Genomic DNA, 24,696 nt, shown 5'->3' on the forward strand with positions numbered 1-24,696 from the left:
TGCTCTGCCCCGGGGGGAGCTGGAAGACTTCGCTCCAGGCGCTCCTGCCCTCAGGCCTGACCCTCAGCACTTCCGGCTCTTGCTCCCTGAGAGCCCAGGGCCTGGGGGGGTCCCTGAGCTTGGCTGGCTCGGGCAGAGGGAGCCCCAGGCTGGGTGCTGGGTGCTGGAACCTCCTCTGACGGGCAGGTGCTGGTGTGCACTGGTGCGGTCCATGCTGGAGCCGGGCCGGGCTGTGGCCTGGCAGCCATGGGAGAGGGAGGTGTCCTTAGAGGTGCCAGATGAGGGGGCTGCCCCGAGCTCTCAGGTAGGAAAACCTTCACGTGGGCTCTGCTCTGGCCCCGGTGCCCCGGTGCCCTGGTGCCGGGCTGGTGGCCTCTGCCACGGCTCTGCCCGTGCTGGTGTCACCGCAGCTCCTCTGCCAGCGCCCGGCCCCTCCAGCAGCTCCTACTTGAACTTGGCGTCCAGCTAAAAGCAGAGCAACCACAGCATGAGCCGGGCCCTTCCCGCTCCCACCAGCAGCGCTTCCCAGCACCAGTCCCCACTGGGAGCAGCACTCTGGGGTTTGTGCTTTACCCCATCGGCATCGCGTCATCCCCCGGGCTCTGGGCAGCACAAGCATTAACCCAAGGGCTGGCCTCGCACACTGCACAATGCAGGAGCCTGACCCCTCCTGCACACCCCAACCCCAGCACCTGCTGCAGGTGAGAAGGACCTGAGTGCTGGACTGGAATCCCAAAGGCAGGATTGAGGAAGTCCCACAGGGAAGATGCATCTGTTGAATACAACTGGGTTCTCCCTGCAGGGAGCAGGCACCAGTGCTGGGCCCAGTGCACAAGTGGGGGCTGGCCCAGCCCAGGAGCTACAGCTGCTGCTTCACTTAAAGAAGCCTGGGAAGTGATTGATGCCAGATGAGGAAGGATCTTCCCAGCAGCCCTAAAGCAATGCAGTCATCACCCCTAGCACTGAACTTGGCATCATTAAGATCTTGCTCTCGTATCATTACTTACTGCTGGAGACCTCGGATCCCAGATGTAAGGGAAATAAAGGATCAATGGGGAAAAGGAGAGCTAAATTATCAGTGGGGAAAAATCTTGTTAACAACTGTGCTGTGGGGTGGAGGGAGCACGCCCTGGCCTGGCTGGCACCAGTGCACCTTGTCCAGTCTCACCCAGCACCAGTGGAGCCTCCCTTTGTTACTGCTGTTCCTTCTCCAGTGAGCAGGAACCCCACTAGACATGGAACCAAAGCGATGGGATGGATGTACAGGGAGAGGGAAGCTGCCCTTGCTTTAGCTCGGTAACCTCGTGTTCCTTTGCCATCAGCAGTGCCCCAGCCTCCTGGCCAGGGACAAAGCAGCTTGAACCCAGCCCAGAGCAGCAGCTCAGGCTGCTGGAGCCTTCCACAGCAGGCACTGCCTCAAGAGCACCCCTGTTCGGTGTCACTGGTGCTGAGTCCTGCTGATCCCCACACAGGCAATGGGGGATGCTCCCACCGGGCACCGCCAGCTCAGGAGCTGCACCTGCACCTGCAGAGCTCTGTTGGTGCCCTTGGGAACAAGCCAGCACCCAGAGGAAACCAATGGAAACCTTGGCAGCACCCAGGTGGGTCACAGCATCCTCCCAGCCAGCGCAGAGCCTGGCCCTTCCCCTGCGCTCCCTGTTTCACCTGAGCCCGGTGCATCCTCCCCTCCTGGACCACTGCAGCACCAGCCCATGCGCTCACCCTCCCTGCGAGGCAGCCCCGGGGTTGGGGTTGGGTTTGGGGCCTCTTGGTGCTTTTTAACCTTTCTGCACCTCTCGGGGCCCTGTGAGCGCAGGCTGCAGGCTGGGCAGTGTCTGCAGGCTGGGCAGTGGCTGCAGGCTGGGCAGTGGCTGCAGGCTGGTGGGTGGGTGGGGTGGTGCAGGCTGGGCAGTGTCTGCAGGCTGGGCAGTGGCTGCAGGCTGGGCAGTGGCTGCAGGCTGCAGGCTGGGCAGTGGCTGCAGGCTGCAGGCTGGGCAGTGGCTGCAGGCTGGGCAGTGGCTGCAGGCTGGGCAGTGGCTGCAGGCTGGGCAGTGGCTGCAGGCTGCAGGCTGGGCAGTGGCTGCAGGCTGGGCAGTGGCTGCAGGCTGCAGGCTGGGCAGTGGCTACAGGCTGGGTGAGGCTGCAGGCTGGGCAGTGGCTGCAGGCTGGGCAGTGGCTGCAGGCTGGGCAGTGGCTGCAGGCTGGGCAGTGGCTGCAGGCTGCAGGCTGGGCAGTGGCTGCAGGCTGGGGTGGGGTGGGGTGGTGGGTGGGGGGTGGTGGTGGGCAGGGGCTGCAGGCTGGGCAGTGGCTGCAGGCTGGGCAGTGGCTGCAGGTGGGCAGTGGCTCAGGCTGGGCGTGGCTGGGCAGTGGCTGCAGGCTGGGCGTGGTGCAGGTGGGCAGTGGCTCAGGCTGGGCAGTGGCTGGCAGTGGCTGCAGGCTGGGCAGGGGCTGCAGGCTGGGCAGTGGCTGCAGGCTGCAGGCTGGGCAGTAGCTGCAGGCTGGGCAGTGGCTGCAGGCTGGGCAGTGGCTGCAGGCTGGGCAGTGGCTGCAGGCTGCAGGCTGGGCAGTGGCTGCAGGCTGGGCAGTGGCTGCAGGCTGGGCAGTGGCTGCAGGCTGGGCAGTAGCTGCAGGCTCCAGGCTGGGCAGTGTCTGCAGAGCCAGTGCAGCCCCTGCAACCCCAACCTGCTCCCCCGGCACAGCTCCAGCCCCAGCCCCAGCAAGGAAGAGGCTGAGCCGTGGCTCTGAGCCCTCCCCACCTTTTCCTTCTCCTCCTGGATGAGCGCCTGCAGCTCCCGGCTCCAGCCCAGCAGCTCCACCAGCGCCTGCACCCCATGGACCACGTCCCCGAGCTGGGCCACGTCCTTGTGCCGCTGCTGCCACGCAAAGGGGCCCACGAGGTCTCTGTTGATGAGCACCCGGGGAACGGAGCCGCGCACGGCCCCGGCCAGGCTGGCAAAGGGCTCCACCTGCAAGCGGAGGGGCAGGGAGAGCATCACCCACTGAGGGCTCCAATTCACCCACCCCGAGCTGTGAGCCCTGCGTGGAACCGGTCCCCACTGTGGGTGCCTCCAGGGACCTTCCCTCGGGTACCCCAAAGCTCAGCTCCCGCTCTGCTCTCACAGAGCACAGGGCGCTTCCAGAGGGTCTCGGGTGCAGGCACCCCCTTTCCCTCCGGCCACCTCAGGTTCTACCTCCATAACCCCGCTCCTTGCCTTCTCCTCTAAGCCCCTCTGCCCCGGTCCCCCGGGCCGCAGACCTCCAGGGACGTTCCGATGACAAAGAGCAGGTCGGCCATGGGGAAGTCGGCCACGTGCAGCAGGAAGCGCTGCGGGAGCTCCTCGCCGAAGAACACGATGTCGGGTTTGATGAGCCCGGTGCAGACGGGGCAGCGAGGGACCCTGTCTGCCATCACATCCCCCTGCAGCGAGAGGGAACCACAGCCCCAAGCCTCCACCAAGCCCCCAGGCCTGAGGCAGTCACAGCCCTGCCAAGCTTCTCCTCCTCCTCCTCCCATTGACCTGGGCGATGCCCATCGGCCAGCACTCACCCTGAAGTCCTCTCCTGGGAAGCTCCTTCGACACACGGTGCAGGAGGCAGTGGCAAAGGTGCCGTGGGCTTCCACCAGCCTGTGGGGAGGGATCCCAGCAACTGGGCACAGCACATGGGAAAGGAGCAGCTCAGCACACGGTGAAGGCAGGAACTCACTGGGCCTGTCCCAGCCCTGCCTCCTGCTCTGCTGCCCAGCCTCACCCCTGCCCTGCTGCTGCAATGGGGAAGGGAGAGCTCACCCCGCTCCAGCCCGTCGATGTTCTGGGTGTAGAGGCGCAGGAGCAGCCCCTTGTCGTGCAGCAGCCTCAGGAAGTAGTGGGCATAGTTGGGTCTGTAGTTGCCGGGGTAGAGCTCCTTGGCCAGAGTGAAAAAGGGCTTGGGGTTGATACAGAAATAGGTGAGCTCAAAGATGGCCTCTGGGTAGGGGAGGTTGTACTGCTCCAGGTTACTGTAGAGCCCGCTCCCCGGGGACCTGCAGAGGGGAGAGGGGCTGCAGTCAGGGTGCAGAAGGGATGAGGCAGTGACAGTGGGGATGTGCTCTGCTTTGGAGCCAGGCTGGGAGAGCTGGGCTGGGGCAGCCTGGAGAAGAGAAGGCTCCTGAAGGGGAGACCTGAGAGCAGCTCCAGTGCCTAAAGGGGCTGCAGGAAACCTGGAGAGGGGCTTGGGACAAGGGCCTGTAGGGACAGGCCAAGGGGAATGGCTTGAACCTGCCCGAGGGGAGACTGAGCTGAGCTCTTAGGCAGAAGCTCTTCCCTGTGAGGGTGCTGAGGCGCTGGCACAGGGTGCCCAGAGAAGCTGTGGCTGCCCCATCCCTGGCAGTGCTCAAGGCCAGGTTGGACACAGGGGCTTGGAGCAAGCTGCTCCAGTGGAAGGGGTCCCTGCCCTGGCAGGGGTTGGAGCTGGAGGAGCTTTAAGGCCTGGCACAGAAAAGCAAAGCAGGAGGGCGAGAGTGGCAGGGACCAGGGGACCAGCACCGAGCTGAGGTCTCGTCTCTTCCAGCACTGAGGGAATTCCTGGAGGCGGTACCTGAAGTCCGGGATGCCGCTGGGGGTGCTGATCCCAGCTCCAGCCATCACCACCACCCGGTGACATTCCTTGCTCCGCATGAGCTCCGCCACATCCCGCAGGGTGAGCCGCTGCCTCCCTCCGTCACCTCCGCACCGGCCCAGCCCCAGGACGGCTCCGGCGGCCGCAGACAGGGAGAGGAGCCTTGACCCCGGGATCCTGCTGGGAACAGGGCAAGCAGAGCCCGGGCTGGCAGCGGCTCAGCTGGAAACGGCCCTGGCGCTTCGGTCCGCCCGCCCGAGCCCGGGGCCGGTACTGCCGTTGCGCTCCATGCGGACCTCAAATCCATCCCCGGTACCCGGGAGCGCGGTGGGCGCGGGGCTGCGGAGCAGCCGCGCTGGGGCTCCCCGGTTGATCTGCGCTGCGCGGGGGGTACGGGGCTGAGTGCCAGGGGTCCCCGCAGGGTGATGCTGTCCCCGGTGATGCTGTGCCCTGCTCCCCATGCCCGGTGCCAGGGGAGCCGCCGGTCAGCACCGGGGCTGAACCGTCCCTGCCGGCGCCTGATGGGCGAGGGGCAGGCGGGGGAAGCCCCGCCGGGACCCCGTTAACGCCGCGGCGCTGCCCCATTGACCCGGAGGGGATCTCCTCGGGCCCGCGCCCCCACCCCAAGGGCCCGGCTCGGCCTCCCCGTACCTGCGAGCAGCGGGGCCCGCGGCGCTGAGCGGGATCCGGGCCGGGCCGCGCTCCCGCAGGCTCCGCCAGGCTGCAAGGGAAAAACCGGTGAGGGAGGGACCCGCAGCGCCCCCGCACCCCCCTCGCACCCCCCTCGCACCCCCCCCCCCCGCTCTCACCGGCCGCCAGCAGCCCCCGCCGCGCCCCGCGCTCCATGGCCGCGCTTCCCGCCCCGCGCTACCGCAGTGCCCCGAGGAGGAGCGCGGAGCCGCCGCCGCCTCCCGGCCCGGCCCTGCCCGGCCCCGCTGCGGGCCCCGCTCGGAGCCGGTGCGGGGGATGCGGGGGGGCCCTGATGGGGTGGTTGGGGGGGGATTGGGGTGCGCGACGCGTTGCCATGGTTACAGCGGGGCCCGGGGGGGGGGGTCACCGCGGAGCCCTACGGTACCCGGCATGCCCCGCGCGGGCCGGAAGTGAGTGTGCAGCTCCGGAGCGCGGCCTGGGCCGGGGCTGGTGCCGGTGCCGCCGCCGCCATGAAGGACGTGCCGGGGTTCCTGCAGCAGAGCCAGAGCCAGAGCGCGGGCCCGGGGCAGGCCGCGGTGTGGCACCGCCTCGAGGAGCTCTACAACAAGAAGTGAGTGCGGGGCCCGGCGGGCGCGGGGCTGGTGGCCGCGTTACCCCCGGTTCGTGCCCTCGGGGGGGGTCTGGGGCAGCGGGGAGCGTTCGGGCTTTGTCCGCGTGGGTAACGGCGGGACGGGGATGTCGGGATGGGAACGTAGGGATGGGAACGTTGGTGTGGGAATGTTGGGATGGGAATGTCGGGTGTGGGAATGTCGGGACAGGGATGTTGGGATGGGGATGTCGGGACAGGGATGTTGGGATGGGGATGTCGGGGCAGGGATGTTGGGATGGGGATGTCGGGACAGGGATGTCGGGATGGGAACGTTGGAACAGGGATGTCGGAAATGGGAATGTCGGGACAGGGGTGTCGGGATGGGAACGTCGCGTGTGGGAATGTCGGGATGGGAATGTCGGGACAGGGATGTGGGGATGCGAATGTCGGGAGAGGAATGTCGGGACAGGGATGTTGGGATGGGAATGTTGGGACAGGGATGTTGGGATGGGAATGCCGGGTGTGGGAATGTCGGGATGGGGATGTTGGAATGGGAATGTCGGGATGGGGATGTCGGGTGTGGGAATGTGGGGATAGGGATGTTGGGATGGGAATGTCGGGACGGGGATGTTGGGATGGGAATGTCAGGACAGGGATGTTGGGAATGTCGGGTGTGGGAATGTCGGGATGGGGATGTCGGGTGTGGGAATGTCGGAACAGGGATGTTGGGATGGGGATGTCGGGTGTGGGAATGTCGGAACAGGGATGTTGGGATGGGGATGTCGGGTGTGGGAATGTCGGGACGGGGATGTTGGGATGGGAATGTCGGGTGTGGGAATGTCGGGACAGGGATGTTGGGAATGTCAGGTGTGGGAATGTCGGGATGGAATGTTGGGGTGGGAATGTCGGGACAGGGATGTTGGGAATGTCAGGTGTGGGAATGTCGGGATGGGGATGTCGGGACAGGGATGTTGGGATGGGAATGCCGAGTGTGGGAATGTCAGGACGGGGATGTTGGGATGGGAATGTCAGGACAGGGATGTTGGGATGGGAATGCCGGGTGTGGGGCTCGGAGCCGGTGCAGGGCCCCAGCTCAGGGGGTGGTTCCCGTTCCCGCAGGCTCTGGCACCAGCTGACCCTGCAGGTCCTGGACTTCGTGCAGGACCCCTGCTTCGCCCAAGGGGATGGACTCATCAAGGTGAGGCCGTAGCGAAGGCAAAGGGCGGTGGTGCCGGCGCGGTGAACCCGGCTGTGCCAGCCCCGCTGGGCTGGGTGAATGCGGTTCCGGGTGGGAGCGTGCAGGCTGCGGGGCCGTGGAGACTGGCCGGGGTTGAAGGTGGGAGCATCAGAAGGTGGAAACGGCTCCGTAACCTCATTCACTGGAGGGGCTTGGGGGGGCTGCAGGGGGAGCCTTTTCCTTCCCTTTTTGTTACAGGGGGTTTGCAGCCACACGTGGGGATGGGTTGGGGGGGGTCACGAATGCTTTGGGTATTTGAGAGGTTGGGAACGCTCAGCACAGTCACATCTGGCCTGGGTGCTGCAAGGAGGCTTTGTGGCTCAGCACAGTCACATCTGGCCTGGGTGCTGCAAGGGGGCTTTGTGGCTCAGCACAGTCACATCTGGCCTGGGTGCTGCAAGGGGGCTTTGTGGCTCAGCACAGTCACATCAGCCTGGGTGCTGCAAGGGGGCTTTGTGGCTCAGCACAGTCACATCTGGCCTGGGTGCTGCAAGGGGGCTTTGTGGCTCAGTGCAGTCACATCAGGCCTGGGTGCTGCAAGGGGGCTTTGTGGCTCAGCACAGTCACATCTGGCCTGGGTGCTGCAAGGGGGCTTTGTGGCTCAGCACAGTCACATCAGCCTGGGTGCTGCAAGGGGGCTTTGTGGCTCAGCACAGTCACATCTGGCCTGGGTGCTGCAAGGAGGCTCTGTGGCTCAGCACAGTCACATCAGCCTGGGTGCTGCAAGGGGGCTTTGTGGCTCAGTGCAGTCACATCAGGCCTGGGTGCTGCAAGGAGGCTCTGTGGCTCAGCACAGTCACATCAGGCCTGGGTGCTGCAAGGGGGCTTTGTGGCTCAGCACAGTCACATCTGGCCTGGGTGCTGCAAGGGGGCTTTGTGGCTCAGCACAGTCACATCAGCCTGGGTGCTGCAAGGGGGCTTTGTGGCTCAGCACAGTCACATCTGGCCTGGGTGCTGCAAGGGGGCTTTGTGGCTCAGCGCAGTCACATCAGCCTGGGTGCTGCAAGGGGGCTTTGTGGCTCAGCACAGTCACATCTGGCCTGGGTGCTGCAAGGGGGCTTTGTGGCTCAGCACAGTCACATCAGCCTGGGTGCTGCAAGGGGGCTTTGTGGCTCAGCACAGTCACATCTGGCTGGGTGCTGCAAGGGGGCTTTGTGGCTCAGCACAGTTCAGTCACATCTGGCCTGGGTGCTGCAAGGGGGCTTTGTGGCTCAGCACAGTCACATCAGCCTGGGTGCTGCAAGGGGGCTTTGTGGCTCAGCACAGTCACATCTGGCCTGGGTGCTGCAAGGGGGCTTTGTGGCTCAGCACAGTCACATCAGGCCTGGGTGCTGCAAGGGGGCTTTGTGGCTCAGCACAGTCACATCTGGCCTGGGTGCTGCAAGGGGGCTTTGTGGCTCAGCACAGTCACATCTGGCTGGGTGCTGCAAGGGGCTTTGTGGCTCAGCACAGTCACATCAGCCTGGGTGCTGCAAGGGGGCTTTGTGGCTCAGCACAGTCACATCGGCCTGGGTGCTGCAAGGGGCTTGTGGCTCAGCACAGTCACATCAGCCTGGGTGCTGCAAGGAGGCTCTGTGGCTCAGCACAGTCACATCAGCCTGGGTGCTGCAAGGGGGCTCTGTGGCTCAGTGCAGTCACATCAGGCCTGGGTGCTGCAAGGAGGCTTTGTGGCTCAGCACAGTCACATCTGGCCTGGGTGCTGCAAGGAGGCTTTGTGGGCTCGGGTTGAAATGCGGTGTCCCAGGAGATAGTTATTTCCATGACAAAGAGCCGAGGATCTGTAGAGCCTCTCTGCAATGTGTGCAGGGAGCACTGGGAAAGCCTTGGCCCTGTGCCTGTTGTACAGCAGAGGCCAGCCTAGAGCAGGAGGTGCTGGATGCGGTGAGTCCTGGAGCTCCCCCTGCAAGCAGGAGGAGGCTGCAGGGACAGAGCTGGCTGAAATGAGCAGGTTTTGGCTCCTGGGGTCTGTACAGAGCACACATCCCTGTCGGATGCCCTCTGCTTTGTTGGGAAGATGGAGCAGGGTGGAAGTGGGTGTTGGAGGGGACCTGAAGGCCCCTCTTGCCCTCACTGGTGCTGTCTTTGTGCCTGCAGCTCTATGAGAACTTCATCAGCGAGTTTGAGCACAGGTGAGTGTGGTTCCTGGAGCCCTCAGGCCCCTCCTGCTGCCGGGCACGGCTCTGACAGTGAGCTTTGTGTTCCAGGGTGAACCCCCTGTCCCTGGTGGAGATCATCCTCCATGTGGTCAGGCAGATGACAGGTAAGCGTCCTCGCCTCCTGCTTGCAGTGCTTGTGACAACGGATGCTGGTGAAGGTACCAGTTAATAGTAACAGCCATTAACTGGTTAACAGCAACAGCTAAACCTTCAGCATTAGCCTCTTGTGCTGCTGGTGTATTGAAAGGGGGGGACATCAACTCAGGAAGTGTGATTGCTGCTACATGGAGCAGCGGCTCTGCTCTTTGCTGGAGGAAAGGCTGGTGAGCAGCAAGCTTGGGCTGCAGAGAGCAGCACCTTTGGGCAGTAAACTACAGCAAACCCCTTCCAGTCTTGAGGAGTCCAGTGTCTGTAGGCTGAGGTTGAGTTCCAGCAGGAATTCCTGATATTGCTGCTTTCCCCTGTGCTTCAGATCCCAGCGTGGCCCTTACTTTCCTGGAAAAGACTCGGGAAAAGGTATGTTTGCAGCTGCTCTTTCTGGCACTTCACCTGCAGGGATCATTTCCCATGTGGGTGTTTGTGGTGCAGCTGAGGGAGGAGGATGTGTGTGTGTTGAACCCATGCTGCAGGATAGCACAGCAGCTCTGCGGTGCAGTGCAGCAGCACGTTACCAGCTGCAGCAGAGCCTGGGCTGATGCAGCCTGGCCCCTTGGCTGCAGGGCTGGGGGCAGCTCTGAGACGTGTCTGTGCCGTGCAGGTGAAGAGCAGCGATGAAGCTGTCATCCTGTGTAAAACAGCCATTGGGGCGCTGAAGCTCAACATCGGGGACCTCCAGGTCACCAAGGTGAGGGGTGGTTTGGGGCAGTGGCACCACAGCGTGGCCGTGCCTGCGCCTGGGCTTTGGTCTTGGCTGAGATGGTGATGGATTTGCAGCTGCTGGGGTTGCCAGGGGGAGCTGCACTTCTGCCTTTCATCCCATGGGCCATGTAAAAGCACATAGAGTGCTGCTGGCCAGACCTCTGGGGTGTCAGTGAGGTCCTGATGCAGCATTTGAGGTGCTGTGCTTATTGCTGGTCACTGCAGCATTGATGTGCACCGCTGGGGAGGACAAACACCTTGACCTGTTCCAGCTTGCAGCTTGGAGGCTGTCATGCATTCAGCAGTGTTGCTGCTTGCTGCTGAGCTGCTGACCATGGACTAGTGCATCCCTCCCTGTGCTAAGCACGTTGGGGTTTCACCTCTTGGCTTTGTTTGGAATCCTCTCTGAAACCTGAGATGAGTTTTCAGGCAGTGCAGCTTTGTGTTGCTCAGAGCAAGCACAGGTTGGATGGGTTTGGTGGGGTGAGTCCATGTAAAACATGTCTGCACATGCAGGTGCAGGTGCAGCTGCAGGGTTGTGTTGAGGGAGGTTTGGGTTTGGTTTAGGGGTTTACCCAACTCCTGTGTAAGAGGAGAGCGCCGCAGCTTTATCTTTAGTGCTGTGGAGTGGCCGTGCCCTCAGCTGCCTCTTTACTACCATGGGGGCTGTTGCTTGTGGCCCACCCGAGGCTGCTGTAGCCTTTACACCGTGATCTAGAAGGCTGGGAGTGGGGGGGCTCTGAGGGGACCTTCACCGGTCCCAGCCGGGTCTTCACCCTCCTGCAGGAGACCATCGAGGAGGTGGAGGAGATGCTCAACAACCTCCCCGGGGTGACCTCGGTTCACAGCCGCTTCTACGACCTCTCCAGCAAGTACTACCAGACCATCGGGAACCACGCCTCCTACTACAAGGATGCTCTGCGGTTCCTGGGCTGCATTGACGTCAAGGACCTGCCCGGTAACTCCTCCTCTGCCCAGCACAGGAGCCCCAGCTTTCACTCCTTGCTTTACCCCTTCGGTCTGAGTGAAGGCACTGGCGCTTTCTCAGTGTGTTTTGGCTGTACCTGGGCCAGGGGTTAGCTACAAAGAGAAGTGGCTGAGTAGGACTGTGCTCCTGACCTGCACTGAGGTGATGGGGGGGAGGAAGTGCCCCCACCACAAGAGTTTGTTCTGGTTCCCCAAATCCTCGCTATAGGTTCAGAGAGCGGCTCCTCTGTGCTGCGGCTGTGGCTGCTGCAGGCCTGGGGAGGAGGAGGCTGGGGGTGATTTAATGCAGGCCCAGAGAGGAGGCTGAGGCTGCAGGGGTTAGGTGCTGCTTCGTCCACACTCCATCCCCCTGTTGCTTTGTGTTGTTTCCCTCCCAGCATCAGAGCAGCAGGAGAGAGCCTTTACCCTGGGGCTGGCCGGGCTCTTGGGAGAAGGAGTTTACAACTTTGGGGAGCTGGTGAGTTGCTGCTGCCCCACTTGAGCCGCTCTCAGGAGCTGCTTTTACCCCACTGACACCACCCTGCCTGTGCTGCAGCTCATGCACCCCGTCCTGGAGTCGCTGAGGAGCACGGACCGGCAGTGGCTCATTGACACCCTCTATGCCTTCAACAGCGGGAACGTGGAGACCTTCCAGGCCCTGAAGTCAGCGTGGGGCCAGCAGGTGAGTGGGGCTGTTCCAGTGCTGCAGGCCTGCGCTGGGGGTTACAGAGGGAGCTGGATCTTCACCAGCAGAATCCCTGAGGAATCTGGTCACTGGTGTAGTTCCAATGCAGCACAGTGATGATGCTTTCACCTTGGTGTGTGCTGGTCGTTTCTGGCTTCCCTCTGTGCTTGTTTGATTGAGAGAAGTAAAGAGAGGTCTCTTGTGACCCAAGGGCAAAGCAAACCCATCATGTGGTGCTGCAGAGGAAGATAACCCCTGATGTCATTTCCATAATGCCATTCACTCCCAGTATCGAACTGCTTCCAGTGCGAGATAGTGGCTGTCCCTTGAGGAGCGTGGTGGTGGGTGCTAACTGCACTGGCTGTACCAGAGCTGGCTGGCACAGCTGTAGTTCACAGGTTACCTTGTGTTAAAGTAGTAATGAGTTTATTTGTTCTGTTCCATGCCCTTCCAGCCAGACCTGGCTGCAAACGAAGCGTTGCTGCTGCAGAAGATTCAGCTCTTGTGTCTGATGGAGGTGAGCCAGGAGCTGGGGCCTGTTGCAGATGTGGGAGAAGGGAAGGGGCTGCTCCAGCTGCTGTTTGGTGGGGGTGAACCAGTCTGCTCCCTGCTGTGCTCCTTCCTTCACCCCTCCCATAGGAGCTCCTGGCTTTCAGCTCCTGGCTGCCAAGGGTGCCTGTGGATGGTGCCAGGGGGCAAGTGGTGCTGGGGAGAGGCTGCTGCTGTGTGCCCTGCTCACTGGGAGTCCCAGGGGGGTGAGCTCCTTCAGCAGGGTGTGGAGGTGGGGAAGGAAGGAGCAAGCTTTGTGCCTTGAGGATGGGACCTGAAGGGATAACTCGGAGAGTGCGTTCCAGAAACAAGGGTTTCTAAAACACACTGAAAACCTTCATTCTCAGACAGTTTCAAACTCTTTCTTTCCTGTCACTTTGCCTCCCTGGCCCTGGGTCTTCCAAAACTCAACATCGAGTTATCTGAAGCATAACACACCCATGTATCAATGTGTGTGCACATCCCACTTCTGGTGTGTTACTGGGAACCCAAAGGTCCTGTGTTAGCTCAGGGATCTGATTGTGCTGAGGTGTTTCAGCCCTGGCTGGTGTGCTCTGTGTGTGCTGGGGCTGGGGCAGGGGGGGTGTGTGTGTGTGTGTGCAGGAGGCAGCGGTGCTGCTCCTCTCTGCTCACATCGGTGTGTTTGCCCTTGCAGCATCCTGGTTAAAGGGGAGCAGGGCAGGAGCTGGGGCCAGCAGGGCAGGAGCTGGGGCCAGCAGAGCAGGGCAGGGCAGGGCAGGAGCTGGGGCAGTGCAGGGCAGCACGGGGCCGGGTTCTCACTTGCTGCTGTTTGCTTGCCTGCAGATGACCTTCACGCGCCCGGCCAACCACCGGCAGCTCACCTTCGAGGAGATCGCCAGGAGTGCCAAAGTCACCGTGAACGAGGTGAGCTGGGCTGCAGGCACCGGCCTGGCGCCTCTGGGGCTCTCAGTGTATCACAGCATCACAGTATCCCAGTATCCCAGTATGTTAGAGATTGGAAGGGACCTCAGAAGCTCATCCAGTCCAATCCCCCTGCAGAGCAGGAACACCCAGATAAGGTTACACAGGAACGTGTCCAGGCGGGTTTTGAATGTCTCCAGAGAAGGAGACTCCACAACCTCCCTGGGCAGCCTGGTCCAGTGTTCTGTCACCTCACTGAGAAGGAGTTTCAGTGGAACCTCTTGTGTTCCAGTTTGTACCCATTGCCCCTTGTCCTATCATTGTTTGCCACTGAGAAGAGCCTGGCTCCATCCTCGGGACACTCCCCCTTTATATATTTATATACACTAATAAGGTCACCCCTCAGTCTCCTCTTCTCCAAACTATAGAGACCCAGCTCCCTCAGTCTTTCCTCATAAGGGAGATGCTCCACTCCCTTCATCATCTCAGTTGCCCTGCGCTGGACTCTCTCCAGCAGGTCCCTGTCCTTCTTGAACTGAGGGGCCCAGAACTGGACCCAATATTCCAGATGGGGTCTCACCAGGGCAGAGTAGAGGGGAAGGAGGACCTCTCTTGACCTACTGACCACCCCCCTTCTAATACACCCCAGGATGCCATTGGCCTTCTTGGCCACAAGGGCACAGTGTCTGGATGGAGCTGCTCCCGTGGGCCAGCTCCGGTTGGAAATCTCCTCCCTGCTCTTGGGTGTTTGAAGAGCTCCTTAGGAAGGGATCGGCTGCTTTGGTGCTCCTGGTTCTCGGCTGATGCATTCTGAGGACCCTGGGTCCTGGTGTTCAGCTGGAGGAGAGCTCTGGGGGTCTCTTCCCACCTGCTCTGGGTTAGGCTGTGCAGGGCCCTGCCTGCTTTGAGTGTTTCCAGCAAGGGGAAGTGTCCCCCGTGTTTAATTTCTCTCCTGGTGAAGAGTTCCCTGCTGTTACCCAGATGGATCTGAGCTGAAGCAACTCCTGCTGTGCCCGCTGTCCCTTACTGTGCATCCCTGTGGGACGAGTTCCTCCTATCCTCCGTGTTAGTGGGTGCTGGGGAACTGTGGTGGGGTGCCCCCAAGCAACCTCTTACCCAGGCTCAACAAACGCCTCTCCGCAGTGTCAGGGCCTTGGTGGCCCTTGGCTGGGCTCTCCCCAGTCCTGCAGTGTCCCCCTGCACTGGAAGGGGTGATGCAGACCTGACCCAGTGATGCAGCTTTGCTCCGCCAGTGCTGAATGGAGCCACCAGGACATGGCTCCCCTTTGTGGCTCCTGCTGACCCCAGCCTCTGCTCCTTCCCCTCAGAGGCCTTGGAGCTGCTTGGGGTTGTTGCAGGGCTCTGCTCGCCCTCACCATGCTTCGTGTGGGCGCAGTCTGTTGGGTTCCTCTCATTGCCAGCACATTCCCCTCAGCTGCATCAGAGCTGGTGCTGCTCCCAGAGGAGCACTGCTCGGGGCTGGCTGCCCCCTCAGCTTCAGGCCTCAGCCACAGCCCTTGGAGCTGGGAGGTTTGCTGCTGCTCCTGTGCTGCTCTGTTCCATGGCTCACCAGGGCACCAGCAGGGATGCGGCAGAAGGTCTTGCTAAAAGAAAGGCACGGGGCACCTCCAGCACTGACCACTGGGCACGCTGTTTAACTGGGAAAGGCCACCACATGGGTTGGGTGCATCCCAGCCCTGCTACATCCACACTGACTGCTCCCCATTCCCTCGTTCTTCCTGGTTTCAGAGGAAAGGGAAACTGCTCGGAGGGAGAAGGAGCCAGCAGAGCCCCCAGGCAGGAGCCTGGCCTGCAGGAGGAGGGGTGGGAGCAGCTCTTGGCTTTGCTGTGCATGGCGAACGCCTCCAAAGGCACAGCGAGTTCAGGGCTTTGCTCCTGTGGGGAACGGGGGGTTCCCAGTTGTTCCCTGGAGTTCTCTGTGCTGGTTTCAGGTGGAGCTGCTGGTGATGAAGGCGCTCTCGGTGGGCCTGGTGAAGGGCAGCATTGATGAAGTGGACAAGAGGGTGCACATGACGTGGGTGCAGCCACGTGTGCTGGACTTGCAACAGGTACTGGACGCAAAGGCACAACTGGTGTGTGCTGGGAGAGCTGGGAGGGGTCACTGCTTGGGAGCTGGGCTCCTTGGTGCTCTTGAGGGTGCTCAGGAGGAAGTGGATGAGCTTTTCCCCATTCCTTTTCCCATTGCTCCTTCAGCCTTTACCCTGTGTGTGTGGTGCCTTGTGTGTGCTGCCCTGAGCAGGAGGCACACAGTGACACTTGACAGCCACACCATGGAGCACGAGTGCTGGGACTGCTTTCCAGAAGGATGCAGGCGTGCGGGTGCTGCTTCAGGCCTCAATGCATGAACCAGTCCTGGAGTGTCAGGGTTGGGGGTGGTGAAGCTGAAGGTGCTGAGTGTCTCACGTGCATCCTCTCAACGTTTTGGGAGACCATTTAGGGGCCTTCACCTCAAAACCCAGACACATCAGTCCGTGGAGCACTGGATGCAAACGGTCCCTTCTGTGCCTTCCCATTTAACCCCCACCCTTGCTGTTCCCATGGTGTAGGATGTTCAGGAGCATCTTTCCCTACACGTGGCAGTTGTGTGGGGTGTGGGGTGTTTGTCCTGGAGGGTGGGCACAGGGGCTGAGGCTGCTGTGGGCTTGCCTTGCAGATCAAAGGGATGAAAGACCGCCTGGAGTTCTGGTGCACGGACGTGAGGAGCATGGAGATGCTGGTGGAGCACCAAGCCCACGACATCCTGACATAGAGCCCCTGCAGTGCCCCGGGAGAGGGAATCCTGCTGCTGCTGGGGCCAGCAGCACTCACCACTGACTCTGTACTGCGTTATACTGGGAGAGGGGGGAGGGGGGGGGGGGGGAGCAGCTCTTGAGGCTCGTTGGGAGGAGTAAGTGGCCTTTTGCTGTGCGAGCCTTTGGTGCTTGAAGTGGGATTTCCCTGCTCACCCGCATGGGTGGCACTGCCCTGGGGCCCCATCCTGCTGCGGGCCAGGGTTCATCCATCACAGTGCTGTGGGAGGATGGGGCTGGGGCCTGTCACGGAGCAGGGGCTGTTTGCTGGGTGAGGGCAGCAGCGGTGCCTGACCTTGTACCTGGTGTTAGGGGGTGGTACTGGCCTTAGGAGGGCTCAGCTGCCCCTGCCCACTGCAGCCTGAAGCAGCCTCCTGCTCCTGCCCGCCCTGCAGCAGAGGGGTTCCCAGGCAGTGGAAGATTCCTGCCCTTGGGGGGGTCTGGGGTTCCCAGCGGCTCCTGTGTGGTGCTGGAATAAACTTCCCTGCCTCCCCTTTCCCCTCTACCTGCGTCTGTGTCCTCAGCGCTTGCACTGAGCCTCTGCTCGGGGGGAAAGCAGAGCGGGTTCGTGGTCAGTGGGTAGCACCTTGTGCTCTGCTTCCTTTATGAAGCTGTAGTCCCAGTGCCTGGGGAAACGGCACTGATGGGAAGGCCCCAGAGAGGCCGGAGATGAGGAGGGTTTGTGCTCTTTTGCCTCTTAACAACTGCTCTTTGTAATGGGGTTGTTTGGCCTGACCCTGTCTTCACACGGATGGGAGGTCATTGTGCCCATGGGAGCTGGAAACGGATCTGAACTGGGGCTACCTCGGAGTGCCTGTTCCATAGAATCATAGAATGGTTTGGGTTGGAAAGGACCTTAAGATCATCCAGTTCCACCCCCTGCCATGGGCAGGGACACCTCACACTAAACCATGGCACCCAAGGCTCTGTCCAACCTGGCCTTGAACACTGCCAGGGATGGAGCATTCACAACCTCCCTGGGCACCCATTCCAGTGCCTCAGCACCCTCACAGGAAAGAATTCCCTCCTTAGATCCAATCTAAACTTCCCCTGTTTCAGTTTGAACCCATTACCCCTTGTCCTGTCACTGCAGTCCCTAATGAAGAGTCCCTCCCCAGCATCCCTATAGGCCCTATTGGATGCATAGTGCTCCTGAGTGCAAGGCAGCAGTGGCAGACAGGGGCTGTAAGTTGGGCAGGGGCAGAGAGGGGCTGTAAGTTGGGCAGGGGCAGAGAGGGGCTGTAAGTTGGGCAGGGGCACGCAGGGCTGTAAGTTGGGCAGAGGTGTGTTCACCTACCGCTAACCTCAGAATCGGGATGATTTCCTTGGGCTCCAAGTGGGTGTTTAAACCCTGCCCCTGTGTGTCCATGGTCAGGGGTTGTGGTGCCCATTCGGTTACTGCTGTGGCTCAGGAGCTCTGCTTGCCTCATCTCTGGGTCACCACAGGGAGCCTCGGGGGCTCTGTGCTGCTTGTGCCTCACTGCTTGGGCTCAGGGGTTCCATGCCAGCAATGGGCAGAAAGAAGCTTGTGGCTGGTGCTGGTTCTGCTCTGCAGGGGCAAAGGGAGCCGTCAGCCGCATCACACCCCCCTGTGCCCCCTTGGGCCTGAGCCTCTTCCTGGCTGGAGCTGTTGAGCTCCGGTTCTGCCCTCGGTGCTGGTTCTGCTCTGCAGGGGCAAAGGGAGCCTTCAGCCCCATCACACTCCCCTGTGCCCCCTTGGGCCTGAGCCTCTTCCTGGCTGGAGCTGTTGAGCTCCGGTTCTGCCCCCGGTGCTGGTTCTGCTCTGCTTGGGCCGGTCCCACTGCTGGGGTGGGGGAACCCCGATGCTGCCGCCTCCTGTGCAGGGCACTGGGACGTTCCCTCCTCCATCCTGTGCTTCAGGGCCCGCTCCTGGGCCACCGACCTCAGGGAGCAGGAGGCACCTGCGATGGGGACACTGCTGCGTTCCATAGGTATGGAGGGAAGGGGCTTCACAAAGCTCCATCCCCTCGGGGGGCCCCTCCCTGCACGCAGGGAATGAAGGAAATGGTCCCAGTGCAGCAGAGCGCAGGCACTGGGGCTGCTGCTGCTCTATTGAGCACCAGAACCTGGAGCCCTGTGTTCTGTGGGAGCCTGGCTGCTGGTGAAGGAAATGGTCCCAGTGCAGCAGAGCGCAGGCACTGGGGCTGCTGCTGCTCTATTGAGCACCAGAACCTGGAGCCCTGTGTTCTGTGGGAGCCTGGCTGCTGGTGAAGGAAATGGTCCCAGTGCAGCAGAGCGCAGGCACTGGGGCTGCTGCTGCTGCTCTATTGAGCACCAGAACCTGGAGCCCTGTGTTCTGTGGGAGCCTGGCTGCTGGTGAAGGAAATGGTCCCAGTGCAGCAGAGCGCAGGCACTGGGGCTGCTGCTCTCTCTATTGAGCACCAGAACCTGGAGCCCTGTGTTCTGTGGGGGCCTGGCCGCTGGTGAAGGAAATGGTCCCAGTGCAGCAGAGCGCAGGCACTGGGGCTGCTGCTGCTCTATTGAGCACCAGAACCTGGAGCCCTGTGTTCTGTGGGAGCCTGGCTGCTGGTGAAGGAAATGGTCCCAGTGCAGCAGAGCGCAGGCACTGGGGCTGCTGCTGCTCTATTGAGCACCAGAACCTGGAGCCCTGTGTTCTGTGGGGGCCTGGCCGCTGGTGAAGGAAATGGTCCCAGTGCAGCAGAGCGCAGGCACTGGGGCTGCTGCTGCTCTATTGAGCACCAGAACCTGGAGCCCTGTGTTCTGTGGGGGCCTGGCCGCTGGTGTGAGCCATGCACGGGGGTGAGGAGCTGCCCCTTGAGCTGTGGCTCAGAGGATGCCAGGGTACCGCAGTGGTGCTGGCTCCCAGAGCCAGTGCTGCTCCCTAACAGCTGATGGGGGAAATGAGCTGTGTTTGGGGCAGGAAGGGGACACCCCGGACCTGCAGCCCCGCTCCATGGGGCCATGGGCGATGTCCCTGCAGCCTGTGAGTGTTTCCTGCCTGGGATTTAACCGGGGTTTGCTCCGGGTCAGTGCCCTGTGTCCCTGGTGCCAGCCCCGCTGCAGGGGGTGAGCTCCAGCCCCATGGGAGACCACAGCTCCCCCATAAAGGAATCGCCTTTGTGGAGCCATGGAATGAGCGAGGCTGGAAAAGACCTTCGGGATCATCGGGTCCAACCTCTCCCAGCAGTGCCAGGGCCAGCACTGAGCCCCGAGCAGGGGTCACATCCGTGCCCTATGGAGGAGCTGAAGCAAACCCAACACCCCCAATGTGAACGGGAACTTTAATGAGCAAAGCCCAAGGGCTCCCCCCCGGCGAAGCTCTGCCCTGGGGCCTTGGTTCCGCTCATGTCTGCTCTCAGCAGGGCCCGGGGCTGCTCTGCTGCCCCTCACTCGGGTCTGCTCTTGTAGTGCTCGATGTTGCCCAGGATCCAGCCTGTCGGGAGCAGGAAGCATCCGAACATGATGGAGAACGCGATGGCTTGTTCCTGCAGGGGGAGACACGGAGGGGCCGTGAGATGGGAGGAGGGGTGGGTGGCACAGCAGGATCATAGAATCATAGAGTAGTTTGGGTTGGAAAGGAGCTTAAGATCATCCAGTTCCAACCCCTGCCATGGGCAGGGACACCTCACACTAACCCATGGCACCCAAGGCTCTGTCCAACCTGGCCTTGAACACTGCCAGGGATGGAGCATTCACAACCTCCCTGGGCACCCATTCCAGTGCCTCACCACCCTCACAGGAAAGAATTTCCTCCTTAGATCCAATCTAAACTTCCCCTGTTTCAGTTTGAACCCATTACCCCTTGTCCTGTCACTGCAGTCCCTAATGAAGAGTCCCTCCCCAGCATCCCTATAGGCCCCCTTCAGACACTGGAAGCTGCTCTGAGGTCTCCACGCAGCTTCTCTTCTCCAGGCTGAACAGCCCCAACTTTCTCAGCCTATCTCCATACAGGAGCTGCTCCAGCCCCTGAGCATCCTCGTGGCCTCCTCTGGACTTGTTCCAACAGTTCCATGTCCTTTTTATGCTGAGGACACCAGAACTGCACACAATGCTCCAGGGGAGGTCTCACGAGAGCAGAGCAGAGGGGCAGGATCAGCTCCTTGGACCTGCTGGTCACGCTCCTTTGGATGCAGCCCAGGATAGGGTTGGTTTCTGGGCTCAAGCGCACACTGAAGCCGGCTCATGTTCATTTTCTCATGGACCAGCACCCCCAAGTCCTTCTCCTTGGGCTGCTCTGAATCTCTTCTCTGATCAATGCACAGCAGGGTCAGTGCCACAGCAGGATCAATGCACAGCAGGATGGGTGCCACAGCAGGGTCAGTGCCACTGCAGGCTTGGTGTCACAGCGGGGTCAGTGTCACAGCAGGATGGGTGCCACAGCAGGATCAATGCACAGCAGGATCAATGGGTGCCACAGCAGGATCAATGGGTGTCACAGCAGGATCAATGGGTGCCACAGCAGGATCAATGGGTGTCACAGCAGGATCAATGGGTGCCACAGCAGGATCAATGGGTGCCACAGCAGGATCAATGGGTGCCACAGCAGGATCAATGGGTGTCACAGCAGGATCAATGGGTGCCACAGCAGGATCAATGGGTGTCACAGCAGGATCAATGGGTGCCACAGCAGGCTCAGTGTCGCAGCAGGATCAATGGGTGTCACAGCAGGATCAATGGGTGCCACAGCAGGATCAATGGGTGCCACAGCAGGATCAATGGGTGTCACAGCAGGATCAATGCACAGCAGGATCAATGGGTGCCACAGCAGGGTGGGTGCCACAGCAGGATCAATGCACAGCAGGATCAATGCACAGCAGGCTCAGTGTCACAGCAGGGTGGGTGGCACAGCAGGATCAATGCACTGCAGGGTCAGTGTCGCAGCAGGATGAGTGTCACAGCAGGATCAATGGGTGCCACAGCAGGGTCAGTGTCGCAGCAGGATGGGTGTCACAGCAGGATCAATGGGTGCCACAGCAGGCTCAGTGTCGCAGCAGGATCAATGGGTGTCACAGCAGGATCAATGGGTGCCACAGCAGGATCAATGGGTGTCACAGCAGGATCAATGGGTGCCACAGCACGGTCAATGGGTGCACAGCAGGATCAATGGGTGTCACAGCAGGATCAATGGGTGCCACAGCCGGGTCAGTGTCACTGCAGGCTCAGTGCCACAGCCGGGTCAGTGCCGCAGCCCCGGGACGCCCGCCCTGTCCCTCTCTGGGGCCGCAGCCGCCCCCGCCTGTCCCTGGCCGCGGGCCCGGGCTCCGCTCCCCGCAGCTGCCCCTGACTTTGAGATGACTTTGGCGGAGCCGCCGGCCCCGGCCCCGAGCCCCTCGCGCTGCCCCCGCTGCCTTCAGGCGCCCACGGGCTCCGGGGCCCGGGGACACAGCGGGGCCGAGCCCCAGGGGCAGGGCCCGGGTCCAGCCGGGGCTCACGGTGCACAGCCCCTGCCCCGAGCTCTGCCCCCCGGCCCGGGCCGTCTCAGGGGATGCAGGGGCCGCGGCCGGCAGCAGCCCCCGTCCTTGCTGGGGGGACACCAGCTCTGGGGTGAGTGCTCCATGGGGGGGGCACGGCCGGGGCTGTCCCTGTGCGGGCTGGGGGTGCTGCCACCCCCTCCCTGCGTCCTTGGGCTGTGCCTTGGCTTTGCCTCCCTGTAGCAGGTCCCTAAAGCCCAGAGGGTAAAACAGGGGCTCAAACAGGAGGAGCGGGTGCGCCTGCTGTGGGGAGCAGACCAGAGCCCGTGCTGCTGCGGGGGAGGCACCCGTCCTCCTCCCCCCCTCCCCTTTTGCCTTAGAACCCCCAAACCAGTTTGCTGCGATGCAGAGGGCGCTTGTGCCCCTCTGACGGGGGGTCCCTGCAGCTGGAGCCCCCCCTTTGTCCCCATGGAGCTGGTGCCCCCCCCGTCCCCCCGTTACTCACGGCAGGCGAGAGCGGGTGCTCCGGGGGCTGGGACCTGATGTGCGCTCGGGGGACCCGCAATGGCCGCAGCAGCGGTGTCAGGAGCCGGGAGCTGCGCTGGAGCCCGGGCATGGCGCTGGCACACGGGGAGGGGACGCGGCTCCTCGCACTGCAGCTGCCCGGCCCGTCACGGCTGTCACCGCTGTCACCCCGACACCGGGCAGGGCCATCCCATTCCCATCCCCGTCACGGGGCCATCCCATCCCTGTCACCGGGCAGGGCCATCCCATTCCCATCACCGGGCAGGACCATCCCATTTCCATCACCGGGCAGGGCCATCCCATTCCCATCCCCGTCACGGGGCCATCCTATCCCCATCACGGGGCCATCCCATCCCCATCACCGGGCAGGGCCATCCCATCCCCGACACCGGGCAGGGCCATCCCATTCCCATCCCCGTCACGGGGCCATCCCATCGCCATCATGGGGCCATCCCATCCCTGTCACTGAGCAGAGCCATCCCATTCCCATCACCGGCAGGGCCATCCCATTCCCATCACCGGGCAGAGCCATCCCATCCCCGACACCGGGCAGGGCCATCCCATCCCTGTCACTGGGCAGGTCCATTCCACCCCTGTCACTGGGCAGGGCCATCCCATTCCCATCCCAGTCACGGGGCCATCCCATCCCTGTCACGGGGCCATCCTATCCCCATCACGGGGCCATCCCATTCCCATCACTGGGCAGGGCCATCCCATCCCTGTCACCGGGCAGGACCATCCCATTCCCATCACCGGGCAGGACCATCCCATCCCCATCACCGGGCAGGGCCATCCCATCCCTGTCACCGGGCAGGGCCATCCCATCCCCATCACGGGGCCATCCCATCCCCATCACGGGGCCATCCCATCCCCATCCCCGGGCCGCTGGCAGCCGCCGCTCTAAAGGGTGCAGCAGCCCCGTCCCCTGCACGGGAGCTTGTCCGTCCCCATCGCCCTCTGCTCACCCTCAGCAGCACCCAACGGTCCACGTCTGAGAGGTCAAAGCCTGCATCCCCACCAGCAAGGTGGGGCCCGGCCATGCTGCTCTGTGTGATCTCCCCTCTCGCTTGTTAAAACCTTTAACACTCAAAGCGCCATGTGCTGGTTTAAGCTGTTGCTGATGCGATGCCGGATCTCTGCCCATAGAGAGCAGGACCTGGCTCATCCCATCTGTGGGGACAGCTTCCCCATCTCCCTTCACTGCCAGTGTTTGCATGGGCTTGAACCCGCACGCACTCAGGCTCCTCCGTACGCGGTGAGCCCCGCTCCCTCAGCCTGGCTCCAGAGCAGAGCCGCTCCAGCCCTCGCAGCAGCTCCGTGGCCTCCTCTGGGCTCGCTCCAGCAGCCCCACATCCTTACGGTGCCCCTCGGCTTCAGCACGGTCCCCCTGTGCGGGGTGACCCCGCCGCGGCCCCTCCTTCAGCAGCAGCTCTGCAGGAGTCCGCACGGACCCGCCCGGGGTTGTTCCCCCCGCAGTCGGGAATGCGCCCTCCTCTCCCGGCTCCTCTTGCAGCTCCAGGGTGTGCAGCAGCCCCTTCAGGTGGGCTCGTCCCTGGCGGAGGTTGGAGCCCTTTGCCCAGGGCAGTTTCTCGGCCAGGAGCAGTTTTGCCCCTGCTCGGGGTCAGATGCTCCGAGCTCGGCCGTGCCTTTGAGGGGGTTCGGCCTCCCTGCGGGAAGGGGATTTGCGGAGTGAAGCTCTTTGAGCGTCCCCTTAGCGAGACGAAGGCAGCGGTGCCCGAGCTGCGGGGTCACTGCGGGTAAAGCGCTGCCCCCGTGTGCTGGAGGAGGCTCCTGCACCCCGGAGCTGCTGGGAACCCACCGCAGCCACCGGCTCAGCCCTGGCCTGGGGCAGGAGGTTCGGGATGGGAATGGACTGAACTTGCTGCAGGAAGCGCTGAGCTCAGATCCTCGGGGGCCAAAGGAGCAGAGCTCGGAGCAGGCACCAAGGGGTGGGCTCCGCTGCTTGCTGCCCATCAGGGTTTCTCCAGGTATTGGCAGCAATAGGATGGATCCAGCCAGGCTCTGCCTGCAGGGAGCATCCTGCTCCTCGGCTGCGGGCTGGAACCTGGCGAGCAGAAGATGCAGGGAGCTCTTTGCGCCTTCCCACCCTTGTTTTGGTGAGGAGAGGACCCAGCAGCTCCTTTCCTTCCCCTGAACACTCACTGCTGCTGCTGCTGCTGCTGCTGCTCCTTCCCTCAGCCTCCTCCCTGGGGTTTTCCGGCAGGAAAAAGCTGCTCCAGGACGTGTCCCTAGGGAAACGCTCCCTTTGGTGCTACTGAGCTCGGTGGGACCCAGAGATAAGACAAACCCAGCCTTTATCTGTGCTCCCCAGACCCTTCCTACCAGCTCACGCCGCATTTCCAGCGTGCTCTCAGACCTTGGTTGATGTCTGTGTTTTGGGGCTCACAGGTGAATCTGGGGGCGCTCTGTATCTACAGAGAACACACTGCCTGACAGCAGTAATAGCGCGGTGGGGCTGGGCTCTGCTCCCAAGGAACAAGGGATGGGACAAGAGGAACCGGCCTCAAGCTGCACCAGGGCAGGGTTAGATGGAGCTGAGGAACAATTCCTGCCCCAGAGGGTGCTCAGGCATTGGAACAGGCTGCCCAGGGCAGGGCTGCAGGCACCGGCCCTGCAAGTGTTCACAAACCCTATAGACGAGGCCTCGGTGCCATGGGTCAGTGGTGGCCTTGGCACTGCTGGGCAATGGTTGGACTGGATGAGCTGGAAGCTCTTTCCCAGCCTGGTTGGTTCCATGGCTCTATGTGCAATGTCTATCCTGTCACTGCTGGGGTAGGG

General features: G+C 62.3%; 4 protein-coding genes across 7 annotated transcripts in view; 2 read left to right on the top strand and 2 right to left on the bottom strand.

Moving 5' to 3' along the window:
• RIC8A (RIC8 guanine nucleotide exchange factor A) overlaps positions 1 to 24,138 on the top strand; it is a 37,061-nt gene extending 12,923 nt beyond the window's left edge. Inside the window, exon 12 of the mRNA XM_061353606.1 lies at positions 24,129 to 24,138. The gene's annotated coding sequence lies outside the window, so the exon portion shown is untranslated. The remainder of the gene's footprint in view (positions 1 to 24,128) is intronic.
• SIRT3 (sirtuin 3) lies at positions 384 to 5,426 on the bottom strand. 4 transcript variants are annotated; one of them, XM_061353588.1, is made up of 7 exons: positions 5,406 to 5,426; positions 4,576 to 4,776; positions 3,789 to 4,021; positions 3,548 to 3,648; positions 3,257 to 3,418; positions 2,757 to 2,966; positions 384 to 465 (listed from the first exon to the last, which is right to left on the bottom strand). In XM_061353588.1, the coding sequence occupies exons 2-7, from the start codon at positions 4,653 to 4,655 to the stop codon at positions 445 to 447; spliced, it is 807 nt and encodes a 268-aa protein (XP_061209572.1). In that variant the 5' UTR covers positions 4,656 to 4,776; positions 5,406 to 5,426; the 3' UTR covers positions 384 to 444. The 4 variants fall into 4 exon arrangements, with proteins under 4 accessions (XP_061209572.1, XP_061209575.1, XP_061209574.1 ...); XM_061353591.1 differs by lacking the exon at positions 5,406 to 5,426 and adding an exon at positions 5,248 to 5,289 and having other exon boundaries at positions 4,576 to 4,773; XM_061353590.1 differs by lacking the exon at positions 5,406 to 5,426 and adding an exon at positions 5,248 to 5,267.
• PSMD13 (proteasome 26S subunit, non-ATPase 13) lies at positions 5,412 to 16,101 on the top strand. Its single transcript, XM_061353587.1, is given in 14 exon segments — positions 5,412 to 5,628; positions 5,630 to 5,857; positions 6,956 to 7,034; positions 9,168 to 9,202; positions 9,278 to 9,333; positions 9,702 to 9,745; positions 9,987 to 10,073; positions 10,874 to 11,045; positions 11,452 to 11,531; positions 11,610 to 11,735; positions 12,193 to 12,255; positions 13,092 to 13,172; positions 15,122 to 15,238; positions 15,844 to 16,101. Coding segments are annotated over 14 exon segments (1,452 nt in total). The 5' UTR covers positions 5,412 to 5,440; the 3' UTR covers positions 15,940 to 16,101.
• On the bottom strand, positions 19,242 to 22,086 carry LOC133212324 (cytochrome c oxidase subunit 8B, mitochondrial). Its single transcript, XM_061353585.1, is given in 3 exon segments — positions 19,242 to 19,446; positions 21,878 to 22,006; positions 22,009 to 22,086. Coding segments are annotated over 3 exon segments (306 nt in total). The 3' UTR covers positions 19,242 to 19,347.
• Positions 24,139 to 24,696: the final 558 nt, after the last annotated feature.

Source organism: Neopsephotus bourkii, unplaced genomic scaffold, assembly GCF_033783945.1.
Source record: "Neopsephotus bourkii isolate Nb327-2 ecotype Australia unplaced genomic scaffold, CSIRO-AGI_Nbou_v1 NB_689, whole genome shotgun sequence".
In the NCBI taxonomy this organism is placed as follows: Eukaryota; Metazoa; Chordata; class Aves; order Psittaciformes; family Psittacidae; genus Neopsephotus; species Neopsephotus bourkii.